The sequence below is a fragment of the Schistocerca serialis genome, chromosome 1, assembly GCF_023864345.2.
Source record: "Schistocerca serialis cubense isolate TAMUIC-IGC-003099 chromosome 1, iqSchSeri2.2, whole genome shotgun sequence".
Taxonomy (NCBI): Eukaryota; Metazoa; Arthropoda; class Insecta; order Orthoptera; family Acrididae; genus Schistocerca; species Schistocerca serialis.
Window position 1 is genome coordinate 861,615,614 of NC_064638.1, and position 26,216 is coordinate 861,641,829.

At 37.9% G+C, this 26,216-nt stretch overlaps 1 protein-coding gene across 3 annotated transcripts in view; it reads left to right on the forward strand.

Annotated features, from left to right (window-relative positions):
• The window catches only part of LOC126485505 (sin3 histone deacetylase corepressor complex component SDS3), a 118,401-nt gene that overhangs the window by 77,758 nt on the left and 14,427 nt on the right, over positions 1-26,216 (forward strand). For 2 of the 3 annotated variants that reach the window (XR_007587996.1, XM_050108881.1), the window contains exons 6-7: positions 15,394-15,496; positions 16,525-16,603. Coding sequence is in view for 2 of the 3 variants with exons in the window: in XM_050108881.1 (XP_049964838.1) it covers positions 15,394-15,496; positions 16,525-16,603 (182 nt within the window). In the remaining variant the exon portion in view is untranslated. The remainder of the gene's footprint in view (positions 1-15,393; positions 15,497-16,524; positions 16,604-26,216) is intronic. The other variant, XM_050108880.1, reaches the window with a different exon arrangement.

Here is a 26,216-nt window from a genome sequence, read left to right on the forward strand (position 1 = left end):
TTAGACAATCGAAATGTTAACAATAAATTGCCTAAATATTTGTTACAAAGTTCATGAACTTAGTGCATTCCAGGAAAGCTGTCATGCTGAAATTGTTTGTGGAACCGAGAGCTAGTTGAAAACTGAAGTAGAAAGCTCTGAAATGTTCAGTTAGACATTAAACTTTTATAGAAAAGGCAGATCAGATGCCAAAGGAAGGGGAGTGTGTATTGAAGCTGACAAAAATATTGCCTGTTACAGTCAAAATTGCGTATTGAGTCTGACTGTGAAGTTATCTTGATGCTGGTCTAGGTTACCTCAAATTAATTATTGTACGTCTTTACCAGTCACCTAATTTTGCTGTGACAGTTTTAGAATTATTCTGTGAAAGTCTACACTCAGTAGTACAGAAAAACCCAGATCATGCATTAGTAAGAGGATGTACTGGTAAGTAATGCCTATGAATTTTTTATGTGAAATCTCTTAAAAGGATTTATTAGCATTTTACATGTTTATTCGTCATGCCTACACAGTTATTTCTCAAGATGGGGATGAACATGTATTCCCTCGAGAGACTAGTTAGTTGGTGCTGTCACTGTAGAGTGTTTGACTTTGTTCAGGAAGGCACAACCTTACTTCAGCTTGCACCAGTCCATCACTATCAAAGTGAAATGCTCGAAGGTGTTTTCCAAATTTTGGAAAAAGATGAAAATTGGATGGAGCTGAGTCGGGACTATATGGAGGATGATCGATGACAGTGAACAGAAGGTGTTGGATTGTTGCAGATGTCACAACACTTGTGAGAGTTCTGGCATTGCCATGCTGAAGGGGAGGGTGCTCCATGTGAGGACAAACTCGTCAAATTTGAAACTCGATTACAGCACGCTGTTTCTCATGCAGTGATGTAGGTACATAACACACTACCATGTTACACGCTACAGTTCATAGCCCTCTAGTGGCAGAGGGCTGCAAATAAATTAAAATGAAGAATAAAGATGTAGAATGTTAATAAAGTTGTAACATCTAAAAAACTGAAAGTTTTCACATAAAAAATTCTGAGGCATTATTTTTTGTCGCAGCCTTGTAATTGGATGTGACTTCAGTCTACAGAGTATAGATTGAGACATCTGTGGGTTCAGTGCAGATGGTATGGACATGCAGCCTTGTGAAGTACTTTCTGTAAAGAGCAGATAAATAGTTGTTGATTTCTAAAATGCTGAGAATACAGAGATTGTTGCAATCTTGGTTCAAAAATGTCATTTGGAGCTAATTGCAGAAAGATTCTACTGCTGTCAGTATACATTTTTTGTAAGGACCGTGAAGATAAGACAAATTAGGGCTCATATGGAGGCATATTTACGAGTGGAACATGAAGGGAAATGACTAGTAGTGGTACAAACTAGCCTCTGCCATGAACCAGGTGGTGGCTTGTGGAATATGTATGTGGATGTAGATGTTAGACACAGATGTAGATCTTTCCCATCACTGTTTTCTTGCTACTTTTCCCTGGCAGAGATGTTTGCTGCTCTCCTGTCCCTTAAAAAAATGTGAATCTAGTGCTGGCATTGAGACTCCCATTCATACGTCTTCAAAATAGTTCATGTCTCCTATGTCGTTTCTCATATAGTAATTAGTCCTTCACCATCATTCAGTGACTTAGATAGACAACTGAGGCTTTGGGATGGTAGCGTTGTGTTAAAGTGCTGCCAACCTATCAAACCATACTGCCGTCGGTAGTATCATTAGTAGATGTTGTTGAATGCAGTTTCATTTTTATATGTAATTGGATGCATGTGTCATTATTGAACATGTGTCTGTAAGTCACTTTGTTTTTGTTTACACTAAATATTTTGTATTTGTTGGCGCCTTGTCACTTGTGCTTCTGCAGATGCTCACTACAAACTCTGATGCACAAATATGATGCTGTGCAACAGCTGTTTGAAGTTGCTTTCTTTGTACTCTCTCTTTTAGTGTGGATGAGTAAAAATGGAACCATTATAGGATTACTTCAATGTCAGTCTCTTGATCCCCCTTTTTGTTAGGAACAGGTAGAGGTAGCAAGTAGAAATTTGTCACATTCTAAGGTCTACAATTCCTTGGCTGTGTAAAAAATGTAAGCTTCTGTGTCAGTGAAGTCGAAAGATCCAGCCATTTATCTCGTGTATTTTGATACTTGCAAACTTGTTCTTAAAAATGTATTGTTAAACTAATTATCTGTGCAGATAAGTGTGTATGGAATCCTCATAGCATGAGTCCTACTTGAACGTGGCCATTTGTATATACAGACACACTCTAGACCATATATCTGGGGTTGTAAGTTGTGGTTTGTGTTACAGAAGTTTTTGTTTTTTATAAATTATTATAAACAATGAAATTCAGGTCCTTGGGAGTCTGGGATCTATTATTTTGTTTTAAAGGCTATATAGTATGCTTAAAAACTTTCCTTGTGGTGCACACAGACTCCTTCATTGCTTAAAGAATTTTTATTTGTATTGATTTAGGAACTTATTTTCATGTGTAACTATGACTCTGAATCTGCTATAAAACTTGCATCGATATAGGCTGCTGGTAGTTTCCATCATACATTACACAAATTAAATCAGTTACAGATTGTTTCTTGGTCTGTTCTTCACAGTACTGTATACTTGTAATTATTGCAATGGATCTGATGTGCAGTATTAATACTACTGTGTTTCTATATAACAAGCAGGTAAAGTACGGCATTGATTTACATTATGTAGGAAACAGATTAATATTTAAGAAAAGCTCTTGTTACTTGTAACATGTGGATCTAGCATTCAGGAGGACGACAGTTCAAATCTGCATCCAGCCATCCAGATTCAGGTTTTCAATAGTTCCAAAGGGCACCAATGATTTCCTTCCCCATCCTGGAAACACAGTGTGCGTGCTCCAATTCTAATAACCTCGATGTTGACGGGACATGAAACCTTAATCTTTTTCCCTTGTTGTTACGGTATATTGGTACATCTTTGTTCATGTTGTCTTTCATTTTAACATTAATCTTTATGGTCAAAATAAAAATGCAACATAAAAAATCCTATTAAGGCCTGTTTTTTTCACACATTTGACTTCTTTGATCTGGCATTTTATATATTTTATTACCATAGTAACAGGTCTTCATAAGAGAATGTAAAACTGTAATTACTACATAATAAAATCATGATTCATACTTCATTCAAAAACATATAGGAGCAAGTGATATAATTTCGCACAAAAATATGCACTTGGCTTCCATTTGCTGCTAGCAAGTAGTGTTCCTTAAGTAAATAGCTGACAAGAAATACACGAGTTAGTGCCAAAATATTGACAGTATGTAGCCTTGTGGAAGAAATAACATGAAATATGATAGGTATGATTTTGATCAGTGGTGTTAGATTTTAATGTGGACTTTACACATATTGATTGATAGTCAAAGTTTTTCATCAATATTGTTAAGTTTCGGAGGCATTCAGACATTAACTGAATTACATGGTATTTCATATGTAAGTTTGATCATTCTGTAACTTACTTAAATTGGTTGTTTTGGTTGAAAAAAATTCAAGAGAACTGAGATTCTTGCAACAAAGAATGAGCCCTAGGTACGTGTGGATTGATGTACATATACTTATGTGTTTATAAAAATTGGTGGTTGTCTGTCTGACATGATCAGAAGGTAAATGATAGAATGCGTGGCAACCATTTTTGGTAGTACCAGGCAGTGTGCTGCTTAAACCAAGATATGAATGACGTATATTCAAAGTACATTCTGATCTTAGGTGCTTAATATAACGAAAAGATTTTTAAAGTAGTTGTGGTATTTGTGTTTCATTCAAGTGGATAAATTGGAATACCAAGCCATCATAACTTTATTGGATGATTATTGTCCACAAAAACTGTTCTGAAGTTCGCAAATGTGTATAAATAGTTCTTATCTGCATGTCTGAAAACACACACTGTTGATGTTCCACAGCTCCACGAAATACGTTCAAGATTAGTTCACTAACTGCATATTCTTTGACATCGTTGTAATAGGTATTAGTCTTCTTTCCAGTAGTGACATATGAAAATAAGTGCTGGTGCGGGACTCGAACTCGGATTTCCTGCTTATTGCAAGTGTATGGCTTAACCACTTTGGCTGTCTGAGCACACTTCCTGGACTGACTCAAACTTCCCCCATGTCATACTGTCGTACATGTTCTATTGTAGTTCTCTAAATAATTGCCTAATGCTCGCAACTTCCCCATGAGAGGCAGAATGAGACAATGAGTAATCGAGACCAAAGTCATTGTCGCGTGCCTGTCTAGGGCCGCAAGGAAATTCATGTTTCAGTCCCCGTCTGGCACAAACTTTCATATGTAACTGTGGGATGGTAGATCTATGCCCAGCACAGCTGATGTCAAAGAATTTGCAGTCAGCAAACTAATTTTGAAAGTTTATGAGTAGGCTGTTCTTCACATTCAACAGCTAAGAAGTAGATGGCTGAATTCAAATATGGTCTTCCCTCTCATGAAGGTGATTTAGGTCAAAGATGCCACATAGTACTAGTACTGAAAATTATGCAATATTGTGTTGGATGACAGACAATTACAGGTCTATGAAACAGCCGATATCGTATGCAAACTAGAAGACAGAATGCAATAGATCTTAAATAATTAACTGTGAATAAGTGTTATACAAGTTGGGTGCTGCATTTGTTGAATAATGATAAAGAAAGGGGGTTATTAACAGTGCTTGGAAGGTTTAATTAAAAAATAATAATATACGAAAAATTCAGCTTGAGAATTATGAATTATTTAGGAATAACGGAGACTGCTCACCGAAAGACAGAAGCGCTATGTCGTCAGTTGGTACACATGCGAAAGGTACACAGCTTTAATAGTTTTTGGACTGAACTTACTTTCTTAAGGCTCGTAGGAGAAGCAAAAGTGCAGACCTGGTATATAACATGCCTGCTTTCACAGGTGGCAAAGCCTTTGATGGGGTAGGACAAGCATGTGATGGGACTGGCGTAGGTGGTGCTGGGTGAGTGGATGGAGCAGGTCTTGCTTCAGTCTTCCACAAGGGTGTGATCCCTGTGGCAGTGGACTGGGGGTGGGAGTGGACCAGGATGTTGAGGAGGTTGGGTGGGCAACAGAACATCACTTCGGGAGGGGATGGAAGTATCTTGTGTTGGATGTCCCTCATTTCAGGACATGATGGTAGCCCTGATAAAGGACGTGGTTCTGTCATTCCAGTAATGGGTGGTACTGGGTAGCAAGTGGGGGTGCTTCTTTGGATTGGCATGAGGATTAGGAGTGTGGGGGGGGGGGGGGGGGGGTATGGCTCTGGAGATTTGTTCGTGAATTAGTTCTGGAGGTTAATGTCCGTTTGTGAAACCCCTTGTGAGGCCTTCAGCATACTGGGCAAGAGAGTTCTCATCACTGCAGGTGCGTCTACCACAAGTGGCCAGGCTTTGTTTGAGGGATTTTTTGGTGTGGAAGGGGTGGCAGCTGTCAAAGTGCAGGTACTGTTGATGACTGGTGGGTTGTGTGGAGCTATGAGAGGAGGAGATAGACATCTGTGAAGGTGGATGGAGGAGGACCAGGTGAAGTAGGAGGGAGAGAAGGTGTTGAGGTTGTGGAGGAATGTGTCCTGGCTACAAAGACATCATCAGTAAACCTGAACCAGACCAGGGGTCTTGGGTTTTGGAGTTTCGGGAAGCTAGAAATGCTTCCTCTAGGTGGCCCATGAAGAGGTTGGCATATGACAGTGCCATGCAGGTGCCCATGGCTGTGCCATATATTTGTGTGTACCATCCCTTCAAAGGAGAAATAGTTAGTGATTATAATAATATTACTGAAGATGAGACATTGGCCCACCAAGGAGATGTCTTGTCGGCTAGGTGTTTCATAGCTTTTATGCATCAAAAAAAAAAAAAAAAAAAAAAAAACCTTGAAAAGATTCACCAAACCTGAAAATTATGTAATGGGAGGCATAGAGGTAACAACTAATGGTAGAGTTAAGGCATTGATTCTTTCAGGGGCACATAAACAAGGCTGAACATTCTTAACTTCCTGACAAATTGTTCCCCAATGTTAATGGGGTACCGATACACCTGCATGGTAACTACGGTGTGTGTGTGTGTGTGTGTGTGTGTGTGTGTGTGTGTGTGTGTGTGTGTGTGTGTGTGTGTGTGTGTGCGTGGGGGGGGGGGCGGGGGGGCGACATGTGTGCATTCTCCATTATTTTTGTGCCTGTTGGTGACCGAATGTCTCAATACTCTTTGCATTATTTGTATTCCGCGTAGACCTTTCCTTTAGCTTATTTGTAAAGCTGCAAATTATGTTATGTGGGCAACAATAAACTACTTCAGAGCACATGGTTGTATACATTAACAGAGGGAAAGCAACTACATGCCACCTCCATGCCTAGTAAAGCACTATGGTGTTAAAAACTTCTTTGGAATGGTGACTGCTTTTAGTGAACTCTGCTTGATGTATATACTGTACAACACCACAAACCTCCTAAACCATAGGCAACAAAATGCAGAATTTCCAGACAGTTGTTCCACAAATATTGTAAGTATCAGTGTAATTGGAGCTCTATTAAGCATTTTAATCAACATAATGAACACTAATTTCAGACAGGCCCCATACCACAAGTAAAAGCAACAAAATGTGCCACAGATGCTAATCTTTGTTTGAAACAGGTTGGCATAAAAATGAAGCACTATTTACAGCTTTGGTTTATCCTGAGCCATTGAAGCAGTGGAAGGAAGAGTGTGACCCTATACCAAAAACATGAAATTGGGTTCATCTTTTGGAAAGGTTTTTCTTTTTTCTTTCAGTTTTTTCGTGTGTGCCAAAGCAGTTCTTATTTATTTCCTTGTAAAAGGACCAACTGAATGAACAAATACAAGAGTAGAGACCTAGGTTGCTATGTTTCACAACAAAATTGTTTTTCTCTACACAGTCCATCTTTCCACATCTGCTTTGACAATTGGAAAATTGTGAGATCAGGGCATTAATGGTTGGAGCATGCAGTTTTTGGTAGTTCCTGCACTCTGTAACTCCTGTTTCTTCCACATCTAAAGAAACTTGATTCAAAACAGAGTTCAGTGAAGACATAATGACAACTGTGGACATGTTTTACAGGCCTTCCAGAATAGTGCTTCAGAGGTGAACTCTACTTACTGGAGAAACTTTGCCAAAGTAAAGTGATGTTACAGGGGACAACATAAAAAAGTTTATTTTTAGGTATAAACTTTCCACTGTCTCACAGAGAAAGTATGTATCTGCTTACATGTTGCAGATTTATTGTATTTACTTAAATGAATCTATTGAATGCCTTGGTGTTCAGACATGTATTTACTTTGATGTAGCGAACTACAGTTGCAATTTGTCATGAGGTCCGTTAGGGGAGGAGAAGGAGAGTTTCTAAGAGAATATCTAAACTTATGAAATAAAAGAACTGTTACACACATCTATCTCATTATGACTTTCAAACAAATGAGAACTATAACTTCTCCAAAGCTTTTTTTCCCTGACTTACATGAAGCCAAGCGTCATATACAGTGTTTCCTACAGTGCTATAAGAAATTTAAATACTGGCGTTTAACAGTGTGGATACTGAACAGTATATCAAAAAATGAATAGAATGAATAATTTTGATAGATGTAGAATCACTGTTTTATCTATTTGAGAAAAAGATTAGTTCTAGAAATGTGCCTATTGTAGATTACAGAATGTGTTTTTTTTTTTTTTTTTTTTTTTTTTCCCCCCCATTCTGTGACAGAGAGAGCACGATTGACTTGTACGTGGTAGAAATAGAGAAGCATGTGAAGTTTCCAGTACTTGAGAATTCCTCCTTTGTGAAGAGAGAGTGGAAAATAGGACTGTGGAAAAGGAAATAATAAGCTATGCAAGTGCTGAAGAACAATAGAAATCTCTCTTAATTGTTGCTCAAGAGAGAGAATTTGAGAGTACATATATACGAGCTTACAACATTTCAAAGAACTGTGAGTGTATTTACAAATAAAAGGTAAAAGGAAATGGGAAAGACAATTAGACAACTATGGCAGATGTGGAGAGACAATCATGAGAGAGGGGGGGGGGGGGGGGGAGAGAGAGAGAGAGAGAGAGAGAGAGAGAGAGAGAGAGAGACGAAAATATGAGAATGTGAGAAACTTGTGGTGGGGCAAAAATGTGCAAATAGAAAACATCTGAAAAGAAGACTTTGAAAGAGATGAATGCCAATATAAAATGGATGTGGGTTGCAGTGGTGTAACAGTCCATGTTTGGAGTATTATTCAGTTGTGTGTACTGCAGAAGGCTAGTTACGGAAGTATACAAAGGATTTTTGACATCAAGTTTGTTTGTGTGGCCATCCTCTTCAGCAAGCACAGAAATACTTGTTTTGTAAATAAAACGGCCTTTTGTTGCTGCAACTTATTTTTCCAAGGTATGTTTTGCCTGTTTCTTGCTTTAAGGCATCTTCAGTGAGGTCTGTAATGATGCAGTTGTGTTATTTTTAGATTATGAAACAGTTGACTTAGCGTTTTTTTCTTTTTACATGATTAAGTTATTACTTACAGTCTGCTGTGATCTACGTTTCCTCTCATCTGGTCTGGGGGTTGCACCACAACTTTATTTTTGAAACGTAAGCACAGTTTTGTATTCCGAACTTGCTTGTTGCTTATTGTTTTGTTTTTTGCTTGTTATATCCAGAAAGTTAATTTGGTTATTCTATTCTCTTTCAATTGTGATGATTATATTTTTATGTACTTTGTTGGAATCAGTATGTTGTTTCTCAATTTCTGTTTGTGGTTCATCTTTTAAGCAGAGGATGTCATCTATATGCCTAAACCAACATAATGCACTGGATTCTTTTGCTACTATTTTTGTGAAAATGATCTGTACAATGTGATTTACAAAAATATTTGCTAAGGCTCCTGGAACTGGGGACCCCATTGGTAATTGATCTGCTTATAAATAAAATTCATTAAAATTTCAACCACTCTCTAAGAGCTATTACATTTGTATTCAACACTTCGCAACACTGTGTGTGTGTGTGTGTGTGTGTGTGTGTGTGTGTGTGTGTTGAATATATTCTTTGTTAGGTTGATAACATGTAGGTAAACAAACCAAAGAGGAAGAAACTCATAGTGAAGTTACAATATTTCTGTTGTTAAAAGCACAGTGTTCGAACAAATAGCTACATCTAGTGGCAAAAGAATAATAGTACACCGCAAAAAAGGTGGAGAAATATGGTGAACAGTGCGAAAAAGTTCGGAATACAAAACTGCGCTTATGTTTCGAAAATAAAGTGGTAGTGCAACCTCTAGATCAGATGAGAGGAAACGCATATCGCAGCAAACTGTAAGGAATAAATTTATCATGTAAAGAAATGCTAAGTCAACTGTTTCATAATCTAAAATAACACAACTGTATCATTACAGACCCCACTGAAGATGCCTTAAAACAAGAAACAAGCAAAACGCGCCTGGGGAAAAATAAGTTGCAGCAACAAAAGGCAGTTTTATTTACAAAACAAGTATTTTTTTTAATCATTCATGGCCTTGATTCAAGAAAATTACACTCAAAGATCAGGTGGCATTGTGTGTAAAATCAATATTGTTTCGATGTGGTACTATTAATCTTTATCTGTAAAGGATGGTATGAAACACATGCCTGCACACAAGCATGTCTTGAGACTGTTGGTATGCAAAATATTGTCAAGGTTGGTTGTTTAGTTTCATGTTTGATGGACTACTTGCACGATAAACTGTAATGATGTGAAACAAGTCATTTTACATTCACTATTTGTAAATATTGCTACATGCTGGACATTTATAAAGTGTTACTTTTTCCTCAGTATACAGATGTGTGTTAGTAATTTCTGCCCACCACATTTTAGACACTGCAGTAATAGAAATTCTATGGAATAGGAGTAGTTGCCAAGGAGAAGCTTTTTCAGTTTGCTCTTTACTTTGCTGTTTGTCAGACATTTCATATCACTGGTAAGTTGCCAAAAATTATAATTGCAGTATTGTGCACCCCTTTTTGTTCTAAAGACAACCTTACTGTGGAGTCATGAAGGTCATTTTTTCTTCTGGTATTGTAATTATGTGCATCATTGTTCATTGCGAACTGCATTGGGTTATTTATAACAAAATTCTTGAGGGAATAAACACACTGTGAAGTAGCAGTCAAAATGCCCAACTCCTTAAACAGATGTCTACATGATGATGATGATGATGATGAGTGAGCACCACAGCTGGCCGGAGTGGCCAAGCGGTTCTAGGTGCTACAGTCCGGAAGCGCGCGACCGCTACGGTCGCAGGTTCGAATCCTGCCTCGGGCATGGATGTGTGTGATGTCCTTAGGTTAGTTAGGTTTAAGTAGTTCTAAGTTCTAGGGGACTGATGACCTCAGCAGTTGAGTCCCATAGTGCTCAGAGCCATTTGAACCAAGTGAGCACCACATATTATTCGTACAATTCCCTTCTGAGACTAACTTTTAAAGAAGAGTTACCCCAGAACATTATTCCGTATGACGTTATTGAACGAAAACATGGTAACTTTTACTTCTCTTTCCCCAAGGTTTGCAATGGTTCTAAGTGACAATGTGGCTGAACTAAATTGTTTTCAGAGTTCCAAAGTGTGCTTCTTCCAATTTAAATTCTCATCAATGTGGAAACCTAAGAATTTTGAAGTTTCCACTCTATTTATTACTTCTTCACCGTGTGTTACTCTTATCATTGGTGTGGTACCACTACATGTGGAGAACTGAATATGTAGTGTCTTTTTAAAATTGCAGATGAAACTGCCCAAAAAACCAGTCAATGATACTTTTAAGAACATTGTTGACTATATTTCTATACAATAAAGGATGGCAGCCAAAAACAGTTGCAGGATAGAATTTTTTTATTAAAATTCTTGACCAAGGTTTCGGTACATATAAATATACCTTCATCAGAAGTAAACTTCCTGAATGGAAAGACACATTCATCAGAAAAGCCATATCAACGAAAGTGAGAAACAGAAGCTTAAATAACGGTGAAATTGCTAAAGTAATACAGGCACACAATCTTTAGTACTTACTAAAATTACATCATGCACTGGAGAATAATGAAACAATTATGCCAAAAGGCGTCGTCAGTAATTAAAATATCATCTCCATTTGTACAACATGTGTAATGGGCACAGGATCAAAGCGAACAGTTTAACAATGTTACTTCGCCTATGAACTGTTGAGACACGAGTGTGAAGGCACTAAGGTAGATTGTTTCGCCGAGAGAGGGCACTTGCATGTGCCAGACTCGCGCATATTACAATCTATAAATACATACATACATACATACGTACATAGATTGTAATATGCGCGAGTCTGGCACATGCAAGTGCCCTCTCTCGGCGAAACAATCTACCTTAGTGCCTTCACACTCGTGTCTCAACAGTTCATAGGCGAAGTAACATTGTTAAACTGTTCGCTTTGATCCTGTGCCCATTACACATGTTGTACAAATGGAGATGATATTTTAATTACTGACGACGCCTTTTGGCATAATTGTTTCATTATTCTCCAGTGCATGATGTAATTTTAGTAAGTACTAAAGATTGTGTGCCTGTATTACTTTAGCAATTTCACCGTTATTTAAGCTTCTGTTTCTCACTTTCGTTGATATGGCTTTTCTAATGAATGTGTCTTTCTATTCAGAAAGTTTACTTCTGATGAAGGTATATTTATATGTACCGAAACCTTGGTCAAGAATTTTAATAAAAAAATTCTATCCTGCAACTGTTTTTGGCTGCCATCCTTTATTGTGAAGAATTTTAACAGTTGCTGCTGCAGCCATGTTTAAAATCTTGCTATATTTCTATATTTTCTGTTTCAGTATGTGTGCTCGGATTGATTACAATACTGCCGTCACCAGCAAAAAGAAGTAATTGCGCTTTTTTGTGTAGCAGATGGAAGATTGATTGTGTGTGAGAAACAATAGTGGGTCTAAGATTGACCCTTGGGGAACCCCGTATGTGATTTGTTCCCAGTCAGAATTATGTTCCCAAACTAAAACTTTCCACATTTTTTTCATTCAGCATGATATCTATTGGTCGGCTATACCATCAGTCCTATGAAACTTCAATTTATGTAGGAGAATACTGTGATCCACACAGTTAAATGCCTTAGATAGGTAGCAGAAAATACCAACTGGTATTACTTTATTACTTAATTCTTGTAAAATTTGGTGAGTGAACATATAAATGGCATTCTCAGTAGACCAATTATTCGAAATCCAGCCTGAGATTTGTTGAAGATATTATTGTTGTTCAAGTGAGATACTGTTCTACAGTAAATCACCTTCTCACAAAATTTGGAAAATGATATCAGCAGGAAACAGGTTGGTAGTTACTTATGTCTCTCCTGTCGCCTATCTTAAAGAGGGTTTCGACAAAGGTACATTACAGTCTCTCAGGAAAAATGCTTTGAGCTAGTGATGCATTATAGATTTCAGATAAGATGGGGCATATTAAATGTTCAAATGTGTGTGAATTCCTAAGGGACCAAACTTCTGAGGTCCTCAGTCCCTAGACTTACACACTAATTAAACTAACTTACGCTAAGGACAACACACACACCCATGCCCGAGGGAGGACTTGAACCTCCAGTGGGAGGGGCCGCGCAGTCAGTGACATGGCGCCTCTAACTGTGCAGCGGCATATTATATGGGAACAAATTTTTAGTACTTGATACGAAACACCGTCTATACTCTCTACTATATTTAAGAAATGATTATTAAATATGTTTGTTACCTGTAAAATATCGTTTATTGCCATCCTTTCAGTTCAGTGATTATGATGATATCCTGTACTGTGGTTGTTTGTCCTGTCTCTTATTTCACTGCATTCCATAAGTCAAAATTACTGATTTCTAAAATTATGTGCATGTTCCTTGATTTTTGATAACTTTTCTTCATAATTTTGAGTAGTTTTTGTAGTGTAGAAGTACTGCAGAATCTCTGTAGTTGTTCTTGCGAACAGATACATTTACCTTTTCCTTTCACAAGATACTTACCCTCTAATGTCGTTTTTTTTTTTTTTTTTTTTTTATTTATTTATTTACTTTTATTTTATTTAAAAGGCTGTTTGATGTCCTTTCTGCTTAGCTTACCCATGTGTGTTTGCAGATATTTCTGTGCCATGAAGGCCCAGATAATGAGGGGAAAAGAAGTTACCCATGAACTAGTTGCACGTGAAGAAAATACAGTAAACTACTATTGGTTTGCATGTTGTGAAAAGAAGTGTGGGGCTGGGCCAGATGAACAAGGGCAAGAAAAGGAGCATGGTGTTTTAGAAAAGAACTGGTGGATTCTGACAGGCTTATCAGTATTCTAAAAATTGTGGTAGTTCAGGTCCATAATGTGTGGTTATGGGAAAAAGTCAATAAATCTGGAGCAGATCAGATGACAGTATACACTTTTGAACATACCTCACAGGATATCCACTACCTTGTGGGAAGTATGAGTGACCTTGTTTTATTCTCTTTGATTATTCCCCAGCCTGTAATACCTACTACTTTCTGAATCAAATTTGCTGGCAAGAAAGATCCATTTCTTTATATGCACTTCATGTCTTAGTGACCAGAAAATAGGGCGAGTGACCATTTACCATGATTCATTATTATGACTGCATTGCAACACTGTGGTAGTTTCTGCACCATTGTGGTTGAAGTTAGGAGACATACTCGTGAGAGAGACCCTACATTTGGAGTGAAAAATGAGTAATTAGTAATAACTGCTGATGTGGCATGGTTGTCCAGCTTTGAATTGGGTCACAGTCTGCTGCAATATAGATGACATCTGGCTCACACTGCAACAGAAAATAAACATAAAGCAGTGTGAAAATCAATCTTACTAGTATCAATTTTATCTGGAGTAACATACTCAAATTAGTCTTTCCTGGAGAAATGCCTGGCTCCCTACAACTTCTAAGATTAAATCATCCATGTGTGTGGTTTCAGTCAAATGCACACATCGTGTCTTCTCCATATTGTGCAAGACAGTCTTTCAGATGACTAGTAAAGGATCTTATGATATTATGGTTATGTGTTAGGCTGCACTACCCTATTTTCTCAAACCTGTCTTTCCAACAACCAGTATCTCTTATGCAGTTGTTCATTGTTGTATTTACTTTGTGCCACACCCTCTAAATAATGAGACTTTCCTAATAAGTAACAAAATCCATCAGTTAGTTGACATACGAGTGGAGGATTATTACTGTAGAGAATTTCATGTAGCAAACTGAATTCTCAGAACATATAGCTTACAAGGTGCATGTTATAGGGTGCATAACGTTTGACTTGTTTTCATTAACAGTTCACTGGGCATTGTTACCACAGTCCAAATTTTGACTGATATGGTGTCAGTTCTGCTTCATGAATCTGTTATCTACAGTAAGCCATATGAACTACTTCTGATTATTCCATTTTCCTCAGATCTTTTTTTAACAAGGATTCCTTCATCATGTTCTAGAATGCCTCCCCCCCCTCCGCCCTGCGCACACACACGTGGGCCTGCTGCACTATATCTTAGCTAACAGATACCTTGTGGTCGTTTGTGCAGTCAACTGTTAGTATCATCTCTGTTGTCAGATGAGTTGTAAGTTGTTGAACATTTTCTATTTATTGTGTATGCTAGTTTGCAAAATGTGGCAGAATACAATTCTCCATTTGTCCATTTGATTATAGCTACATTTCAGAGTCGATTCTATTTTATCTTTCTCAGGTGCACATGTTTCTTTGGAGAGATTTAATGAAATTGACTCTCCATTTTCTTTTGTTTATGTAACTGTTTGAAATATGGGCTTTGATATCTATCATTGATAAATTCTGGGAGTGATCAAATATCTGTCACTTTAGAACAGCCAAAGTGAGGAGATACTTTCATCGTCTGATCATTAAATGTCTTACATTAAAGGTATATTCTGTTTTTATTAATACGTGCTGTTGCACACATCAACCAGTACAGTGTGTAAATTTTTTTTTATAATGAGTTTAGAACTAATTATTTGTGCCTTCCTTTCTTCACCAATTTCCAGAGATTGCTTTAATGTGACAGGCATACTTGTGTTTCTTCCTTAATGAGTTTTTCCTTTAATCAGTTTTATATGGTAATTACACATCTGGAATTAGAAAACTTTTTTCGATTTTCTAGTAACCTATTTCTTGTTCCCTACTAATGGTCCTTGTTTTATTATTGATTTATTTAGTCCATATATATTTGACTGTTCTGTTAAATAATGTTGTGTATTTGTTGTTACGTTCCACAAGGTTTACCATTCCGTTTATTCCATATGTTAGTGCTTGGAATTGCAAATAGGGAGATTGTGTTTTTTGACATAACTATTAATGCATATTCATGGATGGTATTTGTTTCCAGCTCTTGTATCCAACACTGGTTTGCCTGTTACCCCAGCTGTCCCAGAAAATTCACTACCAGAGACAAGAATTGAAGATGGTAAATTGCTCTATGAGAGGAGATGGTAAGAGATCTTTTGTCAGTATTCTTGTTTTGAAATTAGCAAAAATGTTTAAAGCATTGGTTGAAATTTAAAAAGTTATTTGTTTATAGTATTACGAAAAGAGTGGACTAAGACCACCCCATTAGTTACTTGTGTAGGTATCTGTTTTGAGGTATGACCAAAAGCAGCAGTTCTTATGTGTAGATCTTAGAGAGTACTTGTGAAGCAGCACTGGAGTCTGTTGAAATATGGCTTAAATGTGTTATCTTCAGAAATATGGAAGGAATTTCTCAAATACACATTGCAATTAAGTTGAATTGGAGATACAAACAGAAAATAGTAAATGTATGTATCTGTGCAGTACTTGTAGTGTATTAAGAGGTTTAGTGGTCAGTTTTAATTTTTTTGTGTGTTTGTGTATACTAACATTAATTGGTGGTATGATTTGCTGCAGTATCTTAGTACACTATTTGCTGTCATTATAGATCAACACTTCTTTAGGATTTATTGTGAAATTTATGGCAGTATATTTCTAGACCAAAAATTCTAACCTTCTTTCAACTTTATTCCCTTTGATGTGAAGTTAATGGGTAATACCACAGAGAATGGAATGGCCAAACATTAATCTAGTGTTACATTAAAGTGACTTTTACTTCATTGTGACACAAACGACCAGAACATACTAAATCCCTCATTTTAAACTATTATACACTATTAAACTTAACAAAAGTCGACGTCATTTCAAATTTGGAAATAGGGAACTGTATATTTGTGCAATATGGTTCAGCTTTAAAAAAATGAGTGGGAGTATGAAAGGTAGATGATACAGGCAAGATTAGGAACTGGAATTCAAAAGAGCAGGCTAGTAATTTTAGAGATTTTCAGACAGTTACCTGTATCTAAGTATTTCACCTCCACATCACAAACATCTGCTTATAGCCAACCCTTGCTACTGTTAACTCATTATTAGCAATGGAACTTCTTTGTGTTTACATTCCATTTTGTATGAAGTTAGTGATCACAGGTAGCTCTGCCTCTGGTGATTTCAGTGGTCCCAGTGGCTGGGCTGGAGTTACTAGTGATAGATGGATGCATTGGACAAGATATGCATCTGGAACGGCTGTACAGGTAAGATCCCAGGGGCAGAACACTGCTTAAGTGAATTATAATACTGCACAGTCATGATGGTACAAGAAATAAGCATTGTTTCAGACCAGGTACTGCAATGCCAATTGTAAATTTTTACTTTGTCATGCAGTTTTAGATCCCAACTGAGCCTTTAGAATTTGAGAGACCAGTTAATATAAACAATTCGTATTAGCACCTTGCTGGCTTCTTGACAAGAGTCATGGTGAAAGTTTTTGTGTATTTTCTTATTGTAACCATCACAGCAACCATGACATAATTTTGGGGAATGGAGAACCTGTAGGAAAAACAGTTTCATGCTTGACTGTAGAGATCTCATTTGGTCCAAAATAAACAAACCATATTGGCAGTTAGTATGTTAGTTGCACTGTGTGCCAATATCTTTTTGATTTCTAGAATTTCGTGTGTTCACTGTGCTCAAAAGAAATAAGATTTGTTGTTTAGATTCAGGTGATGCCAAAGAGAAGCTCTGCATTTTTGTACCTTTCTTTTCAAGGGAGTGAAATAATGCGGACATCACATAATGTTATGTAACATAGTTGACAGTCTTTCACTTTAAAAAAAAGTTCTTATTCTTACATTTTTGTTAGTGTTACTTAATATGGAGTGTGATGTGATTGTCTTCGAAACACTAAGTTAGAAGAAGTCACCTATTTATACATATAAGGGTAAATGAAATACATAATGACACTAGCCCTGTAGTGAAAAGAAGATACACCATCAAAGTCTACTTGAGAACAAATGTCAAGCAAGGAATACTTTTTATATTATAAAATGCTGTCAGGAGTTGGTGGTAACAGTAATTTGCTTCCAAGCCAAGAGCATCAGTCTACCAGTTCGGTTTCTGCAATTCCTTTTCATCATACCAAGTTCGTGCTGCATCTGTGTCGATTGTTTTCGTATTCAAACACACATACCCCACTCACTATGCAAATTTAGGGTGAATTACCAACATAACCGTAGGGTAGATTTAGTATTGTTTAGGCCTTCATGGTCACTTCTTTTCGTTTTGCCTGTTTGCTTCTGTTTGTTTCTTCAGCTGACATTCAATAAATGGCTGGCATTATCAAAGGTTCATCCTCCATTGCTGGTGGCCGATTAAAGTCGAGCTCGTGGGCAGATATGTACCTATTGTGCAAACATCAGAGGAATTTTTCAAGGTCATTACCGCTGTGATTATCCCCTTAATATATGTAACTGCAGTTTGCTGCAGCACGGAAATCCAGTAACCTTGAGGCTTTTTTTCTTGTTGAAGCTGTAGTCATGTTTGCGAATTTGTAAGGCTTGCGTGGATGAACTGGCCTGGTAGCTCTTCCCCACAGGGGTGTACCACAGAAGTAATGACCTATAAAGGCCCTGAGATGTTTACATGACAGGGACATCAATTTCTGACTGCGATCTAGACTCCAGTCAGCCACCAGCAATGGAGGGTGAACGTCTGACAATGCTGGCAACGTGTGCTGGTGAAATGTCAGGAAAAGCGTTAAACTAACTTCAACTTAAGTATGTGAGACAGAAGTTGACAGGCAATATGTTACTGTAGGTTACCAGATGACAACTCTTTAAATACATTCATCTTACCTGTGTGTTTTGAAAGTAATTCTTTACAGTTGCTAATACTTCCTCAAATTTTTGAAGAAATTTTTATACATGGTACAAAAATTTTTTACACACAGTATAAAATTTTTTTTAAAATTAGGAAAAAAAGTTTAGGTCAATTGCCTAAGTAACATGTCTTAGGTTCAATCTCCTATTTTGGATGTGACTGACTGAAATTGACATAGTATACACAAGTTACGATTGCGCCACTCGTTTTTAAAATCAAACCTGTGGTGTGGATGTTACCTAGACTATTAGCTTCACTTGCTTCAGGGTTGATTTTACACCAGAGCACTTACTAAAGAACTGACCCTTAGATGATTGTAATAATGGTAGACAGGTTAGTGAAGTAATATACAAATAAACTACGCTGTTAAACATCTTGAGATTAATAGTGCTGTCAAAACAAAATGATTATCACTTAAACTCAATAAATGTATCTTTGCCATATGCAAATGGTGGCCTTACACAATTGTGAATTCAAGTGAAAACAAAGTACTTTGCTTACTTTGTGAGATAAGGTCCATAGGACCTCGTGATGTCCAATTACCCGTACAGTTCAGCTTGCTGTCTGGATAGCATTCTCACTTTTCTCATCAAATTTTGCTTTGAAGTTACTTCTTTCACTGCTTCTTTAATTGCACCTGCAGTTACCTTCAAGTTTTGGTATAGCAGAATATTTCCATCCTCTTCATTCTCCAGTACTTCAAAATGGTTGGTCAATTTGATCTTGAAAGTGCCTTATATTACCATTGCTTAAACGTTCCTGATCACATTCAGTAATATATATATCTGTGTGTGTGTGTGTGTGTGTGTGTGTGTGTGTGTGTCGCCCCCCACCTCCCTCCCTCCTCACTTCCTGGGTCCAAAAATTCTGTTGATCACTACCCTGGCTGGGAAGTCTGATCGGCATCCACTTACTTATTCCTGTCTATATCACTATAAATTTAGTTCACTGACATCCTACCAGAGAGAACCAAGTTCCCACAATATATTTTCTTCCTGATGAAGTCAGTACTGCTTAGGAACAATTACATTGTGTACATTGTGCTTTCCAGTGGGTTCGTTGAAGGATTCTTCTTTCCCTGCTTTCACATTAAGATCTCCCAAGGTGGTTTTGTTGTTCTCGCTTGGCAAATTGTTAGACTGTCCCTATCTTCTTGTAGAATAAATCATTTTTGATACCATCACTCTCTTCAATTGGGGCATAACAGTTTATATATGTGGCGAACTGTTTCCTGGAAATTACTGCTACATGTGAGACTCTGGGATTGATTGATTTTAAAATCTAAAGGACTGGTACACTAGGATTCACCACAAAACCAGTATCTAGTAAGGGATTTGCTTCCAAGGTTCAATAGAACATGATATAGTTCTCCATTTCTACAGACACAGTTCCTGTCCACCTTGGCTCTTGCAGAGCCAGCAAGTGTATTCCATATTTATCAGCTTCCTTTACAATGCAATTTGCTTCTCCAGGCTGGTTTTGCTGCTCCAGGCTAGTATAGCTAAGTATACTTCATTTCGTACTCCATGTTCTCACTTGGTCATTTTGCAGAGATCAGCCCTATCCAAGATCCTAGTGTGTCATTTATACAGATAATTATTTTTTGAGGCAGGTTGGTAGCCTGTCGCCAACCCTCAGTGTGGAGGATGCAAATTTGCCAGTCAGGGTTGCAAAGCTCCTTAATAGTTATTTCTTGACTATTGGACTCCACTATTGGAGCTTCACAGAAACTGCAGTTCATAACAAAATAAATCTGATCGTGTGCCTAATACAACAAGCGTGTCTCGTGTTTTTCAGGTGTTGAAGTATCTTGATTAAATGGTGAAAATATCACCTTGGAGTAATAACAGTACACATCATATTACTTACATATATGACCTGTTTGGCAAATAAAATGCTCTCCAACAATGCCTAAATCTAACTTGTGTTAACAGTTAAGCTCATTTTGCACTTACAAACCAAACCAGTTCTGCATTACATTTCCACTTTAATTCAACAAGCAATCACTAATCATGGAAGCTATCTTTTTAAAAATGAAAATGTACTGATAGCAAATATGTTCCGCCTTGGAAGTTCCTGATTAACAAACAAAACATTGTTTCAACCACAGTTTTCATAAGTAACTCTGTGCCCCTTTCCATGATTGAACAGATTTGCTGAAATACTTGTACCCTACAAATCAACGCAATGTTTGCAACTTCCTAGCAAATTCTTCCGACAATTCATCCACTACATGACAGCGTGCAACCATTCTGTATGTAACCACAAGAATGACACTCTGCACGTGGTCAATAGCATTTGGGCATTGCTGATGTGTTTTTTTTTTTTTTTTTAATTCCAGATGAGTAAGTAGTACCATATTACTGTGTGATAACAACAAAGATTCACTGATTCTGCTCTTTGGTTTTGTGTTAGGGTCTTCTGTCCCTTAGTCTTCAGGCCACTCTCTGCCCCCAAGACAGCAAGGGTAGCATTTATACTGGTGCTTACTTGTTTTGAGATAGGATCAGCATTGAGCATGTCATCATTGTCAGTTCGAAGACTGGTTTGATTCAGTTCTCCACATTACTCAATCATGTGCATGCTTCTTCATCCTGAATAATTGCTGCAACCTACCTCCTTAACAACCTGTCTACTGTATTCATCTCTTGGTCTCCCTCTACAAATTGTATTACCTACACTCCACATTAATGCTAAATTAACCTTGTACTCACCTAATCTAATGTCCTGTTCAACCTGCCACTGGACTTCACTAACATCGCAATATCTAACTTTAACCTATCCATTCCCCATGTAAATTTCCTAGCCTACCTGCCTGATTAAGGGCTCTAGCATTCTACACTCTGGCCCATAGATTGCCAGATACCTCTTTCCTGATGATATACCCCTGGGCAGTCATTGCATTGGATATCTGAATGGGGGACTGTTTCGCGTCCAGAATATTTTACTCAAGAGGATGTCACCATCATTTAACCACACAGAAGAGCTGGATTCCCACAAGAAAAATAATGGCTGTAGTTTTCCCTAGCTTTCAGCTGTTCACAGTATTGGTACAGCAAAGCATTGTTGGTTGATATTACAAAGCCAGATCAGGGAATCATTCAGACTGTTGCCACTTGTTTTAAAAAAATTAACAATGCCCAAATGCTGTTGGCCATAAGCAGAGTTAGTGTGCAGAGAGTCATTCTTGGGGTTATGTGCAGACTGATTGTGCGCAGCTGTGTTGGGAATGAATTGTCTGCTCCACTTCAGGAACCAGATGTTCATGTGGCATCTCGGCAGGTATCCCTCTGTTGTGGTTGCAACTATCTGTATAACTGAAGCATGTAAGCCATCCCACCATGGAAGGTCCATAGTTTGGGGGGCAGGGGTTGTGTAGCATTGGACATATTGATGGTAGGCAATGAAAACCTCGTGATACCAGTAACTCCATTATCTGAGAGTGATTTGAAAGGGCATGGATTTCTCTAACCTGTGAATAACTAGGCTTCTGCTATAGAGCTACACATGAAGCAACATTATGTGTATCACTTCACATAGTTTTTAAGAAACTGTTTTTGCTTTTCCCGTAAAATTTAACAAAATGGAGTTAAAAGGTTTTCTTTGCCTACCATTGATATGTGGTGTTCACTGATTGTAGTTCTGCCAGAGGCTAACCTGCCACACTTCTGGATCCTGATAAAGTGATAACTTACTCATTCTTTGGGGCCTGCATGAACTATTGCTGAATTGTGACAAAGGATGGTAGATTCTTGAGACTATCTATTCCAGGTTTCCATTCAACACCTTTATGATTGTTTAGGTGTGCGAATACACGTGTTTTGCCATCAGAGGGGTACATTGTGTACTGATGTGAGTGTTTGGGCACTCTTTACTGTGAGGTGTGAGTTTTATTTGGTTTGAATTTATTATCTACTCATACAATGGTGAATTACTTGTCACCGCACTTGGCAATACGATGACTTCCCCCTTATTTCCAGCATTGTATTTGGGTTTTGTCTTACTTATAGCTAAAACCCATATTTGAGGGCCATCCGCTATCTGCTACCTTCGACTCGTCCAATAGCATAGGATCACCCCTGACAAATGAAAATGAAGACAAATAATTATTAATGTAGTGCAGCAGAACAGAGGAGCGTGTGTGTGTGTGTGTGTGTGTGTGTGTGTGTGTGTGTGTGTGTGTGTGTGCAGAGTTTGTTTAACTGCCCATTAGTCACAAAATTCAATAGCAAACTCTCAGTCTGAAAGCCTAGTTTCTCACTATTAATTGTAACATAAAACTAAAGTTCATTACCCTAAATAATCACCATGGGGAGGGGGAGGGGGGGAAGGGCAAATTCACCATGTGTGTGTCTCCATATTAACACTTTGTTGTCTGCACATCTAGTGCAGATTTATTCGTTTGGCACCAGCAGCACTAATTCGGTTACTTCGCTTGTCACTGGCCATTCTTGACATTATCGAGCAATTATAAATTGTGAAGTTTTACTAATCTCATCGTCAGTTCTTATAAGTTCTCAACCCTGTCCCCCTACTTTCATGAAATTTTGAAAATAAACGTACGTAAATAAATACAGTGTTTGTGTGTTTCATATAGTTCTTTATTTGTATTGCCTTTGATACTTAAGTTTGGAACATACATGGCAGTTTCTTCATTTTTGTTTATTCATTTCGGTAATAAGTATTAGTTGGTGTTGCTTAATGTGACCAGAAAGCATGTCAACTGGATCATGATGAGATGTACACGATGCAGTGGCAAACTCCAAGTTTTGCTCAGAAGCGGATAAATGATCTTCTGTTCATGAATCGGACACTTCCAATAAAAAATCGTGAAATTTGAGACTCGTGTGTTCTGTATTGAAATATTGACTTGTATGGAATGCATTAAATAATGCGCAGTTAAACAGGTACATGCAAACCTATTTTGACCATTTTATGATTTCTCTGTATATAGGGTAATAACTCAAATATTTGTCTACCCAATCCACTCCTTTCATGTATTTGTAGTAGTCTAACACACTTTCCTTTGAGTGTCAGTCAAAGTGGCATTATGTATTGTAGAGGTCATTCGTATCGTTTTAGTTTTCGAAGCTCTCCATACCTGTGTGAGTACTTCACCTTTCCTTTGATAACAAGCTTCAAACCCATTGACTTTTGCGCGCTTTCATTTTTTGTTAAAATAATTATCCTTGTAGAGGTGATGCCACTTTCCATAAGGCGTCATTAGTTCCATCACTGTTTTTCCTAAAGACTGTCCAGCACTGGAATATGTCTTGAATGAGGAAATGTATCCCATACTCGAATCACACAGCATCCAAATGAGTGTGCCATATTTCATAATTTTCGACGGATTGTAAACTTTAAAATTTAACCATCCACGCCATGGTATTATTCCTTCATCAGTTGAGATGTTTTGCTTAGATTAAAAGTTTCTTCAAACTTTTTGGAAAAATAATCAATTTACGAATTGCACTTTGAAAAGCCGGTCAGCATTATCTGATTTATTGTTGTTTCCAGAAAAATGTACAAATTATGATATTTGTCTGAATCAGTTGCAGGACATTGTTTTGCGAAATATCGGTGTGTCTATCAATGGATTCGTTGACCAATAATCATTGATCCTTGCTTTTTTTACAATTCCCATAAGAATAGGAAGCCCCCAACCATTTTCTAAGTTTTGGTCCTGTATCATTGAAAAATTTGGCTTTTTTTAAAATACAGTTTCCTTCTATTGCAATTTTGACTGTAGTACTTGTTGGTTTCATTAATAATGTATTCAAATAGATCATTCCCAATACATAATTATACAATACCCTTGACGCTCTGTGTATTTTTGGGACATATGTTTGGATCCGGAGATCCTTCAAATTTATTATTGATCCTCGGTAAATCAGTCTGACCTCTGTGCGTCATCTTCTTCGCCTGATTCATCCAAATCAGTTGGCAACCATAGTGTTCGCTGAATTCTTCTTGGGCGTATTTCACTATCTTCCGATGATTCTGCTTCACTTTCATTTTTTTGAGATCCAATGTCTTCTTTCCAATCGGCCAAGTTGTCTGGAACATCAGACGAAATGTCCACGCATTCATCGTAAATAACTGTATCGCCTCTCTTGTCTGCCATGATGAAAGGGCACAAGTACTTATAAAAACAAAACACCAACAGAATGCAAAAGATACTAAAGTGCTGTCACTGGTCACTGCATGACACTATGCTCATGACACCACTGTGGTGTTGCTGGCCAGTGATTGATACTGTGCATAAGACACCACTGTGGTGTTACCGGCCGTTGACCGCTATTTCGTGCACTACACCACTGTGGTGTCGCCAGATGGCATAGTGTTAATTATACGAAGTAGTAAATGTTTTCAGCTGCCTCAGATGCCACAAAGTAAAGTTTGCATGGCCACTCATATTCAAGTCCAGCAAGAAGTTTAAGTACTAACCTGCACTCACCAAAATCATTAAAAGTCCAAAGATCTGCACTCGAACTAAGATAATCACTTTAGCTAGTGTGGCTGCTTCGACATCCAGACTGTCACATACTGTGGCCAATACAGCTTTCACGATGAAAGATTACCCATCAAAGACAAATAACCAAGTTGGTGCTACTGTTCACCCTTAAATACTTTGTTTGAGAAAGGTTGTAAAATGTGGGGCATGAGAGGCAGCTCACCCACAGCCTAAATTGAAAGGCAGTTCAAAATAGATTGATAAGTAAATATATGTGTGAGTCAACAGTGATATTCTACCTTATTGAAAAACAGGGAATATTAACAGAACTTCCATTTAGGAAAGTTATGGGATGAATTGATGAGTTGGCAAGAAACTTCTCATATCTGCAGTTCAGCGGAACTAATACTGGGTGGGAAGCTCCTATTGGCCCATGTGGTGAAGTAGGAACTCAAGTATGTAGAGTTATGCTACATATCATGCTGAGCAACTAGGCACTGGATGTCCTTAAGTACAATTGTTTGTGTTCATTTGGGTACGTGTTCAGTTTAATGATAGTATTACTCTATAGAAAAAACTATACCAAACAGCACGTTTTCACTGTAAACACCGTGAGTGGTTTCACATGTAGCTCTGTCTTTAGTGTCATAGGATTTATTCTTGGATTGGGCTGGAGTAAGTGACAGTAGTTGGGTACAATGGATATGTATTATGATGGGAATAATTTCAGGGGGTAGGAACTGGACAGTAGGGATAATTGTCTGTGATGAGGTGGAGGGTAGGAGGGTGTTGGTAGGCAATGGTAGGTTATGTTGGAAGGGTATAAGGGAGTCGTAGTCTGTTTCAGGGCTTCACTTAGTAAGGCATAGCCTTTGTGGAGTAATGTGTTCAGGCATTTGTTCTGCTTGGTGGCAATAGAGGTGCCTAGACTTTTTTGTGGGTAGCAGCTGCTTGTTGGAGGATCAAAGAAAACTGCCTGGAAGATTTGTTTTGCTGGAGAAGAAATGGCGGGAGAGGTGATGGGTTTAGATTTTGAGGGATTTGGTGTTGGGGCAGGAAGTTCAGAATGGACTCATGGGCTGCATTGAAGGGATTCATACATGTTGAAGAGGTGGCTCAAAGTGAAAATGTTGTCACTTATTGATTGCTCTGATTTGGTCTGAGAGTTGCAAGTAATCCTCAATCGGAAGATAAACATTCAGCAAGGTGATAGTGGATTTGGAGAATGATGAAGTTAGATTGAGTTTGTAAAAGATGTACGTATGCCATGAGTCCAGATCACAGAGATTCAAGCCTAGGGCATATCTTGTGGAAATTGAGACACACCTCTTTCATGTGGCTGTTTGAAAGGTGACACAGGGTAGTGTCAACTGGTTCTGATTGCCATCCTCCTCTGTTTGTAGGTCTATGCCTTGAAGGTATAAAGTAGTTGTGGGTAAGGGTTATGTGGGCTAGTGTGACTCTGGTATTTGGGAGACTTTCAGGTTGTGGCTGTAGAAAATCATTAATCGTAGAGAGTATTTCACCGCAACGGT